General features: G+C 35.1%; 1 protein-coding gene across 9 annotated transcripts; it reads right to left on the minus strand.

Annotated features, from left to right (window-relative positions):
* Positions 1-205: 205 nt before the first annotated feature.
* LOC114279185 (uncharacterized) lies at positions 206-5,557 on the minus strand. Of its 9 annotated transcripts, none has more exons than XR_014338763.1 (6): positions 5,354-5,545; positions 3,407-3,607; positions 3,165-3,235; positions 2,796-2,949; positions 2,280-2,442; positions 206-414 (listed from the first exon to the last, which is right to left on the minus strand). XR_014338763.1 is itself a non-coding variant. In XM_028221397.2 (5 exons), exons 2-5 carry the CDS (start codon positions 3,536-3,538, stop codon positions 403-405), a joined length of 378 nt encoding a protein of 125 aa, XP_028077198.2. In that variant the 5' UTR covers positions 3,539-3,607; positions 5,354-5,557; the 3' UTR covers positions 206-402. The 9 variants fall into 9 exon arrangements, 7 of the variants coding, with proteins under 7 accessions (XP_028077198.2, XP_028077199.2, XP_082740343.1 ...); XR_014338762.1 differs by having other exon boundaries at positions 2,774-2,949; XM_028221397.2 differs by lacking the exon at positions 2,796-2,949 and having other exon boundaries at positions 5,354-5,557.
* Positions 5,558-17,349: the final 11,792 nt, after the last annotated feature.

Genomic DNA, 17,349 nt, shown 5'->3' on the forward strand with positions numbered 1-17,349 from the left:
CACAAAAAATATTTATTAGCGACGAATAATCACTTTGTCATAATAACAAGTACAAATGACGAAAAAAATTCATCACTAAACTTGTTTCATATTTTATATTTCAATTTAAATTACTATTTCACACAAATATCCCTACTTATATTCCAATAGCCTTTTAAATGTACTAAGAAATCTACTAGCTGTTATACACCACTCCACAAAAAAATTCACTAAACAATTTATATTATAAATCAAAATATATCCATCAAACAAATTTAATAATAATCCATTAAGTATAACAAAAAACTAAAGCAAATCTCAAAATGAACTAACGTAGAGTCCACACAAAAAAAAAGAAAAAAAAAAAAAAGAGGAAAAAAGTCAACACTTGATCTTGATTTGCAAATATGCTTCCAAACATCATCAAAAACCAATCTGCAAAGAAAATAAATAAGAAAAATATTAACATATTATCAATTATATTGTATAGATCTCTCTATCCATGTCAATAAAAATAGTGTACACAATTAGTCTAGCTTAACAACCAAAAGTTCCTTTGTACATGGCAAGCTCTTATTAATCACATCACTAGCTTAGAGCAACTCCAACACTGCCTAGCAAAAATACGAAAAATTCTATTTCCACACATTTGATTAACTCAATACGCATATTTTCTCTAAAATTTTTTTATTACATTTATATTCTTCAATCAAATTATCAACCCACCCTCCCTCCCTCACTCCGGCCTCAAATCCACCTCTTCCACTTCCTCCTCCCACCCCATCCACTCCCCAACCACCTCACGACAGTGCCTCAACTCCCTCCGCCCCGTCTGCACCTCCACCGTCGTCGAAACTCTCCCCAAAACCGACACTGCCCTCGTCGAGAAATAGATCAACACAATCTATTTCCTCGCAATCGACGCTGTCGAGAAGGCCAATTCGGGTTACCCGGGTCTTCCCATGGGTTGTGCTCCGATGGGTCATATACTACACGATGAGTTGATGAAGTATAATCCGAAGAACCTTATTTGGTTCAATCGTGATCGCTTTGTTCTCTCCGCTGGACATGGTTGTATGCTTTAGTACGCTTTGCTTCACCTCGCTGGTTATGACAGTGTAAAGGTTTGTTTCTTTGCTTAATCTTCACTGGTTTGCTTTGGATCTGAGTATTCTTATGAATAAATGGTATGGTTGAATCGAATTATGCTCTGGGTATTTTTATTGAAGAAGAAAATTCACATTTCAAGCCTGTAATTGTTAACATTAGTCTCTAATTGTATACAATATTTATTTGTTGGAGAAGATGTGGGTAGTTTAGTATTATCTGAAAATTATTGATGTGTATTGAGATAAAATTAAATGTTTTAATATGTGTAGGGTGTAAACTAATTAATACTAAGATAAGTAGCGATGTGTAAACAGAATTACCCCAAAAATACACAAAAAATTAAACACATAGTTTTGTCTCTACTTTGGTTAGTGTGTATTTTAACAAGGGTTATATGACAAAATTAATACCAATTAACACCACAATAACAAAATTTCATTCCAAATTAATGTGAATATAATGACAATCAACATCTGAATGTTTAATTTTGTGTGTGTAATATATATCAACATTAAATATAAGAGTCTAAAAAACTAGTGTAAATCAAGAAAAATGACCTTATGGAATAAAAGTATAAATACATGGGACTAAGTGGGTTATAAATTTTCTTCATGGACTTCTTGGGTGAGTATTCCCTAAAAGATTTATCAATTTTACATAATTTTATCTTTAGTGGGTACAAACAATTTTTAAAAATTTAAAAATATTTTTTTGATATTTATTTTTGTCAAATTAGTTTATATTTTATCAAATTGACGACTTTGCCATTGAAATTGAGCAACGATATCTTCAATTGTCCTCATTTGAAACAAGATTCAAAATTTAGGGTCAAATGTATTACAATTGAAAAGCAAGGAATCAAAGTGACACAAGACCCAAACTATAGGAACCGTTAGTGTAATTTGCCCCTTAAACAATTTCAAAAAACAAATTGAAAATAAATCCAACAAATAGGGTAAATCACTTTACCAATGATTTTCTATAGGGGTAGAGTGGGATTTGTAAATAGATAGACTTAAACATGCACAAGGCCAAAAAAAATGCACTGAGACTACCACTCATTTCTGGTGTTTAAGCATTTTACACTAATAGGCCAAAAGCAGCAGCAAAAAAATGATAAGATGAAGCTATGAAGTGCTTCCTACTGAACTACACAAACTAGAAAGTAGTACAGGTAGAAAGCTTGTTACCTTTCCATCATTTGTTACACAATTGCAAAATTTGTGCTTTGGATTTTCAATATCTCTCCAACATAAAATATCTTCAGATTGATTAGTACCCAAGAAATGATAGTACACCTCATGGTTCAAGTTGGCAATGGTCTCAGTCCTAGCATCCAAATTTTCACTCTCTCTACAGACAAAGACAAAAAATTTTACCATCATTACTATGGTATAGATTCACAATTCCCCCAATATTTTTTATTTTGTGAATTCTATCTTCAAAGGCAAAATTACCAGTGCTATTCCAACCCAAATTGGCAATTTAAGAGGCATCATTGTGCTTAACCTATCAAATAACCTTCTTACTGGTCATATTCCTCCAATTTTAAAAAACATTGTGAGTGTAGAGGCTTTAGATCTATCCAGTAACCAGTTGTCTGGTGTAATCCCTCCAGAATTAACTTCCCTTAGGTTTCTTGAAGTATATAATGTTAGCTACAATGACTTGTCAGGCATCATACCAAGAGGATTTCAATTTGACACCTTTGGCAATGACTGTTATATGTGTAATTTTGGCCTCTGTGGATTTCCGCTATCAACAAGATACTCTGAGAAGAGGATGGCACCAATCAACAACAGCTTTGAAATGAGGACAACACTAATCAACGGCAGCCAACAGAAAGGGGTGCTGAGACCTCTGTGGAGTTGTTTATTGTTATTAGTCCATAACAGAGTTACTGCTACATTGTAATTTTCAAAATATCACCAAAAAGGGGGGAAAAAAAAAGTAAAAAAGAAAGGGTCATACCCCAGACTCATCTTCTACTCAAATTTCTTCATACATTAGTTACAGAATTAAAACTACAAAATGTCCAAGTGAATATTACAAGTCAAGGCTGCTGTTTTACTTACTTGGGAGCTGGGTATCGGCTATAGAAAAAACCTTTGCTATCATGGGTCCAACTAGCACAGGAAAACTTAACCTGCAGCAAAATGGACAAAAATAAAAACACACTTTTTACCAAATAAAATATGCATATATATAGACAGGCAAAAAAAAAAAAAAAAAAAAATTTCAAACTGTGCAATATATATTTCTATCGATGGTCTTTTTCGATTCATATTAAAAGGTTGATGAATGTTTTAGTACTCACCCAAGACACAGTATCAAGCTCAATTGTCTTATTTTCGACCTTCATAACTTTGATAGTGATCCAATCACTTCCATTTGAGCTAAGTCCATATGCCAAGTACTTGGCATCTTGGCTAACAGCACAAATTCTCATTGAAATCGTTCCATCCTCGCTAAGTCCATTCGGATCAAACAAAACCTCTGGTACTCCATCCAAACTATCCTGAAATACAATTCAAGAAAGCAAAGAAAAGAAACAGGAATCAATGAATCTGTAAACCAAATTTTAGGCCTCTTATGAAATAAAATCTCACAATATTGTCCACATAGTTGTCAAAATGATGAATACTACTCAATTCAAATAAAATGAAGAATGAAGATAAGATTGAAGTAATAAAAGATATGGCACTTTATTGTCCAATATCGAAATAAATTTTGTAAGTTGTAGCTTATATCTTCTGCATCAAATTTTGAAACTTTAAAGTAATGATCAGAGAACTATCCGTTCGCAATGACAAAGACTATACACGGAAATAACAACTAACAAAAACTACTTTTAAAAATAAAAAAGTAAAATAAACAACAAGACATTGATGTTTCCGATTCATCGATAACTTTAAATATGCAATAGTGAAGTTATATTCATTTGTAATAATTGCATCAAAATTAGTAATAGGCAAGTTCACATCCACCAACAACCAAAAAAAAAAACTTAGAACTTGATTTTAAGTTTGTCAATTGTTTATTATATTTTTTTTGATGATATACATCAACAAAAGCCACAGATTGATCTCAAAGAAATGGAAGAATCTCTAGCACAGAAAAAAAAAATTTACTCATTGTAAATTTTGCACATCATCATTGGTAACTAAACTAATGTGATTAGAACATTAACTAAGAACTCAAGTCAATTTTAACCTTCTAAAACACAAACACTCACAGATGCAGAGAAGCAGAGATGCTCAAGACAAGAGAAGAACAAGGTAATGAAAGAAAATATTAACTAAATCAAACAAAATGAAACTTTCCTAGAAAAATCCAATCTTTCGACTCTTAAAGAAAATTGATTAAGTATGACAAGTGAATAATATGTGGGTTTCAATCAATAAACAAACACTACACAAAAAGCACTAAACTGGTGTATATATATATATAATAATAAAATTATACTATATGTATCAAACTTTACTCACTTGAAGAATTGAATCCAACCCGGTACCCAAACATTAACTATCAAATGAATCACGTAAGGCCATGTGTTGGGGTTCTGAATTCAAGTTCAATTCTTCTGAAGAGTGTTGTGAGGCTTGGAAGGTCATGTGTACTGGGAATCATGGGCCTTGTTAGTGTGATTGTTGGGTGTTTTGTGGGAATCGGGAAGCTTGTGGAAAGCAATTCGGTGAGGTGAGTTACAATTTGACACTAGCTTTCACAGATTTTTTAATGATTTGATTGAATTTGATCATTTGGTGTGTTATTGTGGTTATTCTGTTTGAATTGGTTTTTTATTCTGAATTGTTTCGTGGATTTTTATTCTGTTTGATTGAATTTGATTAGATTTTTTTATTCTAAACTAGCCATTATGGCATTTTATCAAACACCTAACAGACCCATAATCAGAAGCATGAGACTTTACTGTATATAGAATCACCAACAATTCATTCACTTCAATGATTATATTAGGTAGAATATGAATATCATAATCAGAATACAGAACATGTTAATCATTCTATTTTCTATATTTACCCCTCAAATTAAAATCATTCAAGTTATTCATGGAACCCTTTAAAGTAGAGAAGTTTGGAGATGTTAGAAGTAACAAATGGAATGACTTTAATCTCATCTTAACAATGAATTCCATTTACGCAAACACGTCCGAAGACAGAGTTAAGGTAGAGAATGAGAAACCCAGAGACCTGAAGAGAGAGAAAGAGGGGTAGAGAAAGAGAAACAGAGACAACAAACTGACCTGGAACTCACGGTGGTGCTATAGCTTGATGTCGGTGTAGGATGAACTCATAGTATGGAGGATGAACCGTCGTCATGGTGGAGGATGAACTCACGGTGGTTCTCTGTTACAGTTTTGTGAAAGAACTATATTAGGCACAAAGTTCTAATCAAGTAGTTTAAAAAAAAATTGGACTGAAATTTTGATATTATTACATTAGGCGCTAAATCAAAATTTTTTTTGTCGTTTTAATTTTGGGCGTAAGTAAATGGGGGATGCACCAATAAATCCCAAATTAATAGCTTATGGACTGTTTAGTCCTAAAAGTTTTCTTATAGACTGAAAGGTCCCATTACAATGTTAATAACATCAGATACAATGTTAATAACATCAGAGTCATGTTACAAACATTGGATTTCAAACATCTAATGTTCATCAAATTTCAATAATGTTTAAAAATATAGGATGAAAAACATCTAATGTTCATCAGATTTCAATAAATTTTGAAATTATAGAATGAAACATCCGATCATTTACATCATTCACATCATGTTGATGTAAAAATGGGACTAAATGGAGCATAAGAAAACTTTTAGGACTAAATGGTTCAACGTTTCAAAAACTAGGACTTATGGGTAAATTTTCCTAAGTAAATATTGAGAAAAATATGAAAAAAATAAAATTAAATCATAATTCATAAATTGGGCGGTAATGTGAAAGTATTCCAACCAAAAAATAAATCTGTGTGTTTTATGAAATCTTTTAGTCGCCAAATTTGCAATTTGTTGTAGTGAGAGAGAGATATGAGAGGAAAACTGATAAACACCAAAAAAAAAAGGAAAAAAATAGTACTCAATTTTTTTCATTGCCACTCAATTTGTCAAAATATTCCCTTCAAAATTAGTGATAAAATAATTTCCTCACTAAAAGGTCTCAAAATATTAAAAATTATTAGTGACGAAAATATATTTCCCACCAAATAATCTTAAAATATTTAAAATCAAGTTTTTCAAAAAAAATGTAAAATTATTGGTGACGGAAATATATTCCCCACTAATAATTTTATAATTGGTAACAAATTTTTTTCTCACCAAAAGTCTCAAAATTTTGGCATCACCAAAAAAAATTAGCGGGAAAACCTTCAATGACGAAACTTAATTCCTCACCTAAAAAGAAGTATTTATTGACGAAAATAAATTTCGTCACCTATTATTTTTATTTTCTTATTATATATGACAAAATTTTATAATTTGTCATGAATTATTCTTATTTAGTGACGAAATTTATTTTTTCACTACTTTTCGTCACCATAGATTACTTTTGTTGTAAACCTGCATTATCTCTACATTTTCAATTAGATCTGTTGGTTTCTCTACCCTAGTGCCTTTGGGAAAAAGGTAGAGTATCTCAAGAGCTCCATTTTGATCCAAACAAAACTCGGTTTCGGTGTCTTTGAAGTTTCCCCTTTGTTTTGCTCGTCTTTTAACTTTGAGGTAAGAACTTTCTACACTCTTTTACGAGTTTTAACTTAGTTATTTGTTGATATGTAAGAAATATTGAAACTTGAGGTGATTTTTAACAAACCTAGGGTTTTGGGTTTAAAACCAAAAGATAGGTCTTTGAATGTATGTGTTAAAAATGGTTATGGGACTAGATATGAGGTTGTGTGGTGTTAAATACATTGATTTTGATACTCGGGAAGGGTTTTGGAAGAAAATGGGGGTTAACCCTAAAATGTCTTAAATGGATACTTTGTATAATAAATGAAATTGGCATTAAGAATGTGAAATTGGATGGATGCTTATATAAATGGCGGAGTTTAATATGTATTACCTCTCGCCTATGGAAATTTTGATAATTTATCTGTCGCGAAGATTGTATATCTATTTAGTAATTACTGTTTGGGGCTATCGGTGGAGGATAAATATGATTGTTCTAGAAAATGCATGAGGATTAGGTGAATTGAAACTAATCTCTTATCGGTTGTCATTGAATATGACTGTGTTTTAATACATTGTATATGTATGATATGTGGGAGGAGAAAGAGGATGTACTCCATACTTGGGAGAAGAAAGGGGATGGACTATCGTAAATTAAGTTGGCCTGTGTGTTCAGGGTGAAAGTCCTGAAACCGTGCGTATACATGGGTGCCGATTCCCACTGACGAAATTTTCGTAAAATGGAAAATAGATGTGTTTGTATGACAACTATATTGATTTGAGAACCAATGAGTTGTATCTTCAGTTTGATTGATTGAATGAAATGGATATGATTAATGAATTGAGCTATGAAGCTTGACATAGCATGGTTTTGAGAAATAGTCGGAAATGAGTTTAAATCACAGGCATATCTTTGTCAAGATTTATATATTGTGTTAAATTGTTTCTACTACGTTTTGGTTCATCCTATGTGGAAAAAATATTTCAAGTGTTGGTAATATGCTTCTGCCAAGGAAGTAACTTGGAAGAGTCGGGAACAAGAGCTTCTTTTTTGTTGTAATTATTTTATATAGCCAAGGGCTTTAAATATGTTGACTTAAAGTCCATTTTTGTTGTAACCAAGAACCTACATTGGAAAGTTGTAAGCCTTTAGGGCATTTATTATTTGTTTTTCTTCCAGTTTCTATCTCATGCTGTGATATATGCTGTAAATTCAAGGCTAGGCTCATGAATGTATAATTGCATATGTCACTCTCTTATACAACTGGATCTCATCTATACTCTGATTCTTATTTTCTTGGTTGGCATATTGTTTTATTTCGGGGCATTACAGAGAGAGAAAGAGAGTGCTATAAAAGAAATGGAAGAAAGAGAGGGTATAATGGTCAAATAAAATATTCGAATAACAAATTTTGTCCTTTATACAGAATGTTATAATTACAAGGAGGTTTTGAAAGTACTAAATTTTTTTCTATCTTTTTAACAAGAAAAGAAAGTTAAGAGGGATTTATGGCCAAATTTCCCGATTATTTATGAGTTCGTTGCCCTAATTCAATTCTAAATTACAATATGTTACTGCTAATTATGATATGATCCTCTGTTTGACTAGAAAGAAAATTGATGAGAATGTAAGGTTGCTACAACTTACAAGTTCCCAATTATGTTTTATTTTCTTCTAGTTTATCATCATTCCCATTTTCTCTCTATTTTCAGCTTTTAATCTCATTACTGAGAAAAAAAAAATTTAAAGTAACTATTTCGGCTCCAATGACCCTGTCATAAATGAGGATCTTCAACTCTTCCATGCCTACAAGATGCATTACATATACCCTAGGATATAGTAGATTTTTTACTTTTATTTTTTTTTTTTGTTGCAAATTTCAAATTTCCAAATTTAATTTTTTTTGATTTATTTATTTATTTAAATATTTGTTAAGTTTAATTTTAAGCACATTGACGGCAGTTTTGCACAACAATTCTATTTTATTTATTTACTCTCTTTTTTTTTGAAAAAAATTCCGTCATGTTCAGAATGAAGCTACCATTACAATTTGGGCAATTTTTGGATGGCAGTGGCCCATGAAGATGAATGGTCGAAGGCTTATTTATTATTATTTTTTGAACAAAAAAAACTCCATTCAATGTGTCAAATTTATTATTTTATTTTAAATATTTTTTAAATTCTTTTATTGATCTTCACTATTAAAATAATAAAAATAAAAGTATTTTACATTTTCTTTTTGATATGTCAAATTTGGAATTGCTAAGACATGTTAAATTTACAACAACTGGGGAAGATTTAGATTAAGCACAATTAGCTGTCAAATTTTATTGTCACACGCGACACTTCAAAATTGACAATTCAGGTGAAAATGCTCCAAGCCTTCAAAAATAGTTTGCATAAAAGTTTTTGAAAGTTTAGGCGAAGTTTAGGAGTGATTATTAGCCCGACGGCCCTCTTCAATTCATCTAGTCTAGTTTGATATTTTTAAGGGTTGGAAAATTATTTTGTCCATAGGACTAGATTGGATTGAGATTTTGTGTCCACTTGATATTTGGATTGGGCTTGAGATAAAAAAATTTATAGTTCAGCCCACCTATTTATAAAATATTGTAGCTCGGCTTTTTTGCGCCCTTTTTCAGAAACTCGAAAATAAACGCTACAATTCGGACTCCTGCGGTTCTGAATCTAATTTCATAAGTGCAATGTGAAATTGATAAACACCAAAGAGTCCAAATCCAACAAATCTTTTAGAAAATCGATTTTGAATAAAAAATGTCAAAATTGGACTGCTTTGCCAGATACAGAATTGCCACCTAAATATTTTATTTTGGAAAAATTTAAGAAGCCCATGACTCATGTCGAAGGCCACATGTCCGTCATCACCAAAGTTGCCTCGGCTCGGGAACTTAAGTACAAGAGGGGAAGGTCATGAATTGAGCACCCCCACTCACCCGATCAAAGATCGGCCTCTACTAATCATGATATGATTTTTATGTACATTATGTGCTCTTGTTCCGGTTATTAAGCTAGCTTTACTATGTGATGCGCACAAGTAAGTATAGACTAGTTTGCCCAAATTGGAACAACTCAATTTCATGTTTATTTTGTGAAAAGGGTTTGAATTTTCCACCTCAGGTAGGCTTAAAGTTTATGAATTTGCCACTCAACAAAGTGGGCTTAAAACTGTGAATTTGCCACTAGACATAGTGGGCTTAAACGCACATTCGTTGAATCGTTCTAATCCAAACAACAAGCCTTCATCCATAGGCATTCAGGCAGTTTAACAAGTAAGTATTTAGCCTCATAGCAAGCATACTAGTCATGGCAATCACTCACACTCATGCAAGTAAGCTAAAGTACTAAAAAGTTACCTAGTACTCCAAGCCAAGAAGATATGAATTAGAAAAAAATGCATGATTCCTAACTAGTCAAATGTCTAATGTAACACATGCAATATGCAATTAATAGGCTCGGCTACTAATATGGCATATGAATTGATTTAAATAGCATGCAATCTAAGCATGTATTCGATGAAATAATTGAAACGACAATGCAATTTGAAAAATGTACCGAGCCTTGGTGCATGCAAGATAAGATGAATGGATGCAAGCATAAGGTATGCTAATTGAAACATGTCTCTAATCTAACCATCAAAAGCGATTAAATAAAAGGGACAAAGACATGGGTTTGGAATACATACACATTATTACATTTTGCTCTCACGAAGGAGAATCCGAATGAATAAAGCAAAACCAACTAGCAACTACTTAGAGCTAAGCTAATTAAGCTAATTATTACAAACCAAGTGAATAACTAGCTAAACTAATTAACTAATTATTACAACTTTTTTATTTAACTAACTAGCTAACTAACTAATTAAATAATTACAAAACAATGGCAACTAATAATTTAATTAAGTAACTAGACTAAACTAATTACTGCTCCGCCTGGGGAAATGAAAGATATGGATGTGTATGCTCAGTTTTCGCCCGAAAAGACCTCTGCTTCGCTTTTGAAAGCCTCTATTTGCACATTTGAACACTTCCAAAACAATTTTGCTACACCTTACCAACATTCTGCTGAGGTTTGCATCAGTGGCTAGTTGGCCACTGGTAAAGCTTGCCGGTCACCTGTCGGCCATCAATGGTGCCCTGTCGGCCATGGATAATGGCGTGTTGGCCACTGATGCACTGGTTCATCTTGCTGCAACAGAGGACAAACAAAGCAAAAAGAGGGTATTCCCATAGATTGTTTGCATAACTCACCACTCCTTTTTATGAACAAATCCAAGGAGTTGTGAACTCAAGCCACAAACCACCAACTCATGTAATTTCATTGCATGATGGCTTGTGACTCAAGAGGTGCAAGTTCAATAAATGCAAAATGAGACACAAGCCTCCTCCCTTTCATGAAAGATCAAGGGAAGAAGTTGACATTGGAAACTTGGATCATTTCATCACTAATAAGTATGAAATGGTCCAAGTTTCATGTGTTCAATTAACGTCCGATTGAACACTTCAAAAACACAACCAAATTCTTATCTTGGCTTACTTTTAGTTCCAAGTTTTAATCACTCATTTTATTTACCAACCATTCCTTAATCCAATTAAGTCCAAAAGGTGAGTTAAAGTCCTCTAACGAAAAGAAAAGCTCAAGACACAAGGTGCTTTGGGTATGAAAGAAGTATCATACCGTTGGTAACGAACCCCCTAAGGAATTAAACCATTAAGTATGAAACCTCAATTTCACACTTAGGCAAACAAGTGACTTGAAACCACTTTCAAAGCAAAAAGAAAAATCAAGAAAAGAGGGAGGTTGTAGAGGTGATTAATGCTGAAATTAAGTGTGAAAAGCACCGAAAACATACAATCAACTCAAACAAGTGATGTCTAGAAGCCTAGGTCACCAAGCTTGTGAGGACTATTACACTACAACTATGCAAAATAAGACTCAAATGCAACAACCAACCCAAAACAGAGTTAAAAAAGTCCAAAATAGAGCCTAAAGCATACTGGAATAAAGCTACCACAAGCTAGAAAACTAAGCTAAGGCATGACACCAACTAGGCTAGCAAATAAGACACAAGGAGGGGGGGCTAACCCCTCCAAATTTGGACTTCAAAACCTAATTTTTATCTCTGAAAATTAGTGTTTAAAGGCCCAAAAAAAGATGGTTTGAAAATGGGAAACAAAGGTGCAAAGGTTTTTTAAACAAGGAATAAAAAGGGATGAACCACCCCCTAACCTCAAATGGCCGAAAACACTAATTTTAGCCCATAAAATAATTTTTTTTACAGGTTAAAAATAGTCAAAAACAATGAAAAAAAGATAGGAATACAAGTATGTAAAGCAATCCTACAAAGCTAGTATTATAGCTCTTGAAGAGAAAAGTGATTCCAAGCAACAATTCCAAGCAAATACCACCTTCTAGAGCTCAAACCAAGCCCAAGAACACCTCAGCTCAGAGATTAGGGGATTTGGTTAAGGGTGTATAGGCAAGAGTGTAGGAATTGTAGGCAAAAGTGTAGAAAATTTGTAGAAAGAGAAAGAATAGTAGAGAGAGAGGAAAATTTTGAGTCTAAAATTTTCTAACCCCAAAACATGAGAGAGGGGGTCCTTATATATAAAAAAACATGAAATCTATACAAGGAGATCTAGCCCTCCACATGTGGATAGATGCAAGCATCTATGTAAACAGCTGGCACAGCTGGCATAAAATATCTGCAAAAAACACTGGTGGCTGGCCATCAGTGATGGCCAGCAAGGCACATTAATGGCCGATAGACAAGAAGTGATGGCCGATAGCCTCCAGGGATGGCTGGCAGGCCACCAGAGATTGCAGGAGGGAAAGACCAAGGCACGGTCCAAAAATGAGACAAATTGATACATGATTTGAAAGACTCAAAGTTGTGGTGTTCCGCTGAGGACTTTGAGTGCATGGCGAGCAAACAGACTTATTGTTGGATGTACCTGTAAGAACATCCAAGTCTTGAAAGGTCATCAAAAATGAGGTGTCTACAGTTGCCCCACTTTGACAGAACTTGGAGTCATTGTCACGACCCAAACCTGGCCCTATGGGTTTAGCACCGTAACCGGCCAGTAATCCGTGATTACCGAAGGTCTGCTTGACAGTAAAGACAGTAATACAGAGTACAGGGGCTGACAGAAGCCAAAACAGTAATAAAAGATGTCCAATGAGCTGTGACAGTCTATATGCAAAAAGACTTTTTCGAACATATGCACATTCATATGCAAAACATATATACGCCATATGTGCAAACATTCAGAGTACAGTACAAGTCTTAAACAGTATTACAAAACAGAAACGGAAGCGTGAAACTGAGACACCCTAAATCAGCCTTAGCTCGGTCAGACTTGGAACCTCGAGGTGAGGCACAATGGTTGGCTTGGCAAAAAGGGAGTTAACCCGACGCTCCTAGCATCAATCCGGTGCCTGAACACCTACATATAAATATAAACAGTTAGCTAAAACCCAGTGAATAACAACTGTGTAAAGAGGTTAAGAATGAATGTCTTTTCAGTCGTTAAACAGTCATATCAGTCATTTAGAAACCATAGCAGTTATATGTGGTATATCCAATAACAAAACAGTACAGTAGGTCTTAACAGACCGAACAGTCAGTTGATGGCCATCATAACAGTAAACAGTAATAGTCCCTAACATGGGAACCGACAGAGATCTCTGTAACAGTATCAGTAACAGTACAGTAATAGTAGATTCCTAAGGATGCCACGAACTCAGTGCACAAATAGGACAAACATTCATTTAGTAAGAAATATCATTTCAGAAAGCAGTACAGTAGATCATTCAGAAAATATTCATGATTGAACATATCTTTACAACATTGTCACTCACAGAGCATTGGGCTATAGGCAGCTAATGAGCGTCCTCGGATGCCAACCCTACACAGTTACAGAATGAACACACACTAAGTTGCACACTTGGGAATCAACAACTTAGTCCCTATCTTGACTCGGTGTGGTTCTACATCAATAACCTCATTAAGATGTCTTAAACTAGGCTTAGGAATGCCTAGGATGAAATGAGGATGCAAAGATGTACTTTAAAACACTTTTCAAAATTTTCAAAAAACAGGGGTCTGGCTCGAGCGTAGCTTTCTTCGCTCGAGCGAGCTTATCAAAATAGTCGGGTCGCTCGAGCATGGACTTCCTCGCTCGAGCAGTCTGTAAAAATGCAAAAAGTGCTGGATGTTGAAAATCCCTGCTCGACGCTCGCTCGAGCGTAAGACACAGTCCTCGCTCGAGCGTAGGTTCCCTCGCTCGAGCGTGCGTCTGTGTGCACCAAAAACCTGAGAGCTTGCAATCTACGCTCGAGCCAGCATTCCTTCGCTCGAGCGGAGCTCTGAATAAAAGACGGTCACTCGAGCGTGGAAGCCAAAATCTGGAATTTCCAGATTTGCCTCCTAAGCTCAAACCAAGCATTCAACACATCAAAACTCACCCTTTTGGGCCTATTTTCTGGGAAACACTTGAAAACTCATACTACAACATGTTTTGAAGATCAATTTTGTAAAATCAAGCCCAAAGGTAAGTCAATTGACCACAATTTCAAAGAAACTCTCGTGATCTATGTAAAAACATAACATGCAAGAACTCTTATGAATTAAGTGCTCTAAAACTTGGCCAAATACAAGATTAAGCTTAAGAACATGGTAAATTCATGGACTACATTCAAAATATACACATGCAAGGAAGGAATTCATGCAAAACAACCTCAAAATGCAAGAATATGAACATGCATGCATGAATTAGCTCATAATTCAACTCTTCAAATTAATTCTTGACTTTAAACTCTAAATTACCATGAACCTTGCAAGATACAACTCAAATTCACAATGAGGAAAGTGAAATCTCTACCTTAGGTCTTGAATTCTAGATGTAGGAGCTTAACTTCTCAAATTTCCTTCAAATTCTCCTAAGTTCCAAGCAAAACTCCTTGTTGAATTCAACTTCTCCCAATTCTCTCCCTCGCTCTCACGTTTACATGAAAAGGGTTGAAGTGTGATGTATCAAACATGTGTGAAGTGTGAGAAGTAGTGGCCTAGCATTAGCCCACCTAATGGCAAAATGGTAGTAAATGCAAACTAATGTAATTGAACTTTATTTAATCTAATTAAATCATTCCAAATCAAATTTAATTAAATCTACCATAAAATCACATAAATTCTAATTAAGACATAACACCAATCAATTTCTGAATCGGCCGCCGATAAGGCCTTCAATTCGCAATTCGAAACTAAAAACATGAACAGATCAATTTATGACAAACAGATAGAAAATGCAATCAAGCAATATACTCATGTGTTCAGTTTAGAATTTCAGTCTGTTCAATTACGTATCATGCTTAATCATAGATTAGCACTAATCAGAGGTAAAGGTTGTCACAGTCATGAAATGACGTGAGTGAATGTCAAAGCCCAGAGATGACCCATTTTGATAAGGCCGTAAGACTTGGACAAACAATTAAGACAGAAAACAAAATGGTTGCACCCCCGTAGGCTGCTTACGTATCTCTTTGCAAGGAATCAAACCAGCGTAGTTCTGGGGTAAAATGCAAATGATATGCATGATATAAGAACATAACTTATGATCATGCAATGAGGCTGTACAATGAAACATTTAAATGCAAATGCTATGCAAAGAAATGCCACAGTTAAACAAAATGAAACAAGGCACGGTAATTCCAATCACAAAAAGAAAACCACGCACCACATGCAAGAAACACGAGCCCAAACTACATTTCATGCAGAAATGATGTAAGAAAATTAAGGCTTAACTACGCAATGCGCAGGAAAGGCAAAGGGTGACGTAACCGTCGGGCACACCTGAGGTCTCAACCGAAATTCTAACGCGTTGCACACGAAAGGAGAAAAAGGATGGTGTGAACACTAGGCGCACCCAAATATTTTTATCTAAAGAGAGGGGGGTAATGTGAACACCGGGACGCACTCGAATGTTTTTAACTCAAAGGGTGGTGTGAACACCGAGACGCACCCGAATGTTTTTAACCGGAGGGGTGGTGTGAACACCGAGACGCACCCGAATATTTTTAACCGAAAGGGGTGTTGTGAACACCGGGACGCACCTGAATGTTTTTAACCGAAAGGGGTGGAAGAACGCGATTCGAAGGGGACGAATGATTTTACCTGAAACTCCTCCGAATGAACCGTATATACAATATCGTACATTTCCAAAAAAGAAACCTAACAAGTGTAATTCAGTAGGAATGCATGCAATATAAACAACCGAGATACAATGTTAATGGCATGTTCTATGCAAGAAACAAAAGCATAAGCATATTCTATGCATAATTTGTAACAGAAGCATATTCTATGCGTAAAACATAATGAATGCAGGACGCGTATGCAATTCCCGTGAAATGCACATCTTACACAAGGAAGCGAAATGCATATTCATGCAACAATGTGAAATGCATGTACAAAATCATGATTTGATAAACAACTTCCAATTTACCTCTCGGAAGAATTACAATATATTGAAAGGATATACCTCGTTCATGTTGACAAGTGATGAACATCGCACACTGAAAACACAGTTTTGAGCTTCCGTAAAAACATTCTAAACCAAACAGTGAACAATCCCTTCAATTCTTGAAAACCAAGGACACAAAACATCATCCGCACCCCAAGGGAAGCCGCCAGCCACCTGTCGGCCACAAAGGAAGGCCGCCGGCTAGGTGTCGACCACTAATAAGCCTTGCCGGCCATCGATGTTAGATCGAGGTTTTTTGGTCATTTTAGTTCGGGTCTTTAAATATGTGCCACTGGGGCTCATTTCCTTACTCACCCAAGTCCGAAATCTTCCTCCCTCTCTCTTTAGACACTTCTTCTCTCTAGATTTACACTTTCTATGTGTTTTTAAACACCCCACACAAAGTTGATTCGCTAAACTCTCTTTATTTCCTTCACTTTGAACCGATTGAAACTTGATTTCGGTGCTTCCTTCCTCACTTCCACCATTCTAGAATTATTTCCCTCGAGTTTCTTTCGAGTTTTGTGAACTTTTCCCGACTTTGACTTTTTCCTTCATTTTCTCTTTACTAGGGTTTGACTTTTTCCAAGTTTACCATTTTTCTTTATTTTTCTTCACTTTTCACCCATCTAGCACCTATTTCAGATGGCGGACGAGATTCCTCCCGACAGGGCTCCTCCTTAGTTTCCCCCAATAGTTCCACTTGTTCCAGAGGTAGATGAGCCGATAGCTGACCTTAAGGCTGACCTGGAGACGGAGTTCGAGCCAGAGGCCGAGCTAGAGCCGCTACCACTGAGGGTACGGCCTTTCGATCCGCCGAGATATCACCCAAAGACACACGTATTGCCCACTTTTGGAGGCATTAGACGTTTCACCAAGTTTTCCCGCGGTGCACCAGAGGACCTTTTGTTGAGGGAGCCAGATTCTTACTTGTTGGCCATTGTCGTTGAGGTAGGACCTCTATTTTTCATGTATTTTACCTTTCATTATTTGTAATTCCTACATTGCCTTGTATCGGATTCACTTGACTGCATTTCATAC

The sequence above is a fragment of the Camellia sinensis genome, chromosome 8, assembly GCF_055761805.1.
Source record: "Camellia sinensis isolate YWXY chromosome 8, ASM5576180v1, whole genome shotgun sequence".
NCBI classification, from domain to species: Eukaryota; Viridiplantae; Streptophyta; class Magnoliopsida; order Ericales; family Theaceae; genus Camellia; species Camellia sinensis.

Coding starts and splice junctions, on each gene's coding strand:
- LOC114279185 (XM_028221395.2), bottom strand. CDS start 3,538: ATGAGAATTTGTGCTGTTAGCCAAGATGCCAAGTACTTGGCATATGGA. Junction 3,236..3,406: donor AGCTTGATACTGTGTCTTGG/GTGAGTACTAAA, acceptor ATTTTGCTGCAG/GTTAAGTTTTCCTGTGCTAG. Junction 2,443..3,164: donor AGCCGATACCCAGCTCCCAA/GTAAGTAAAACA, acceptor CTTTGTCTGTAG/AGAGAGTGAAAATTTGGATG.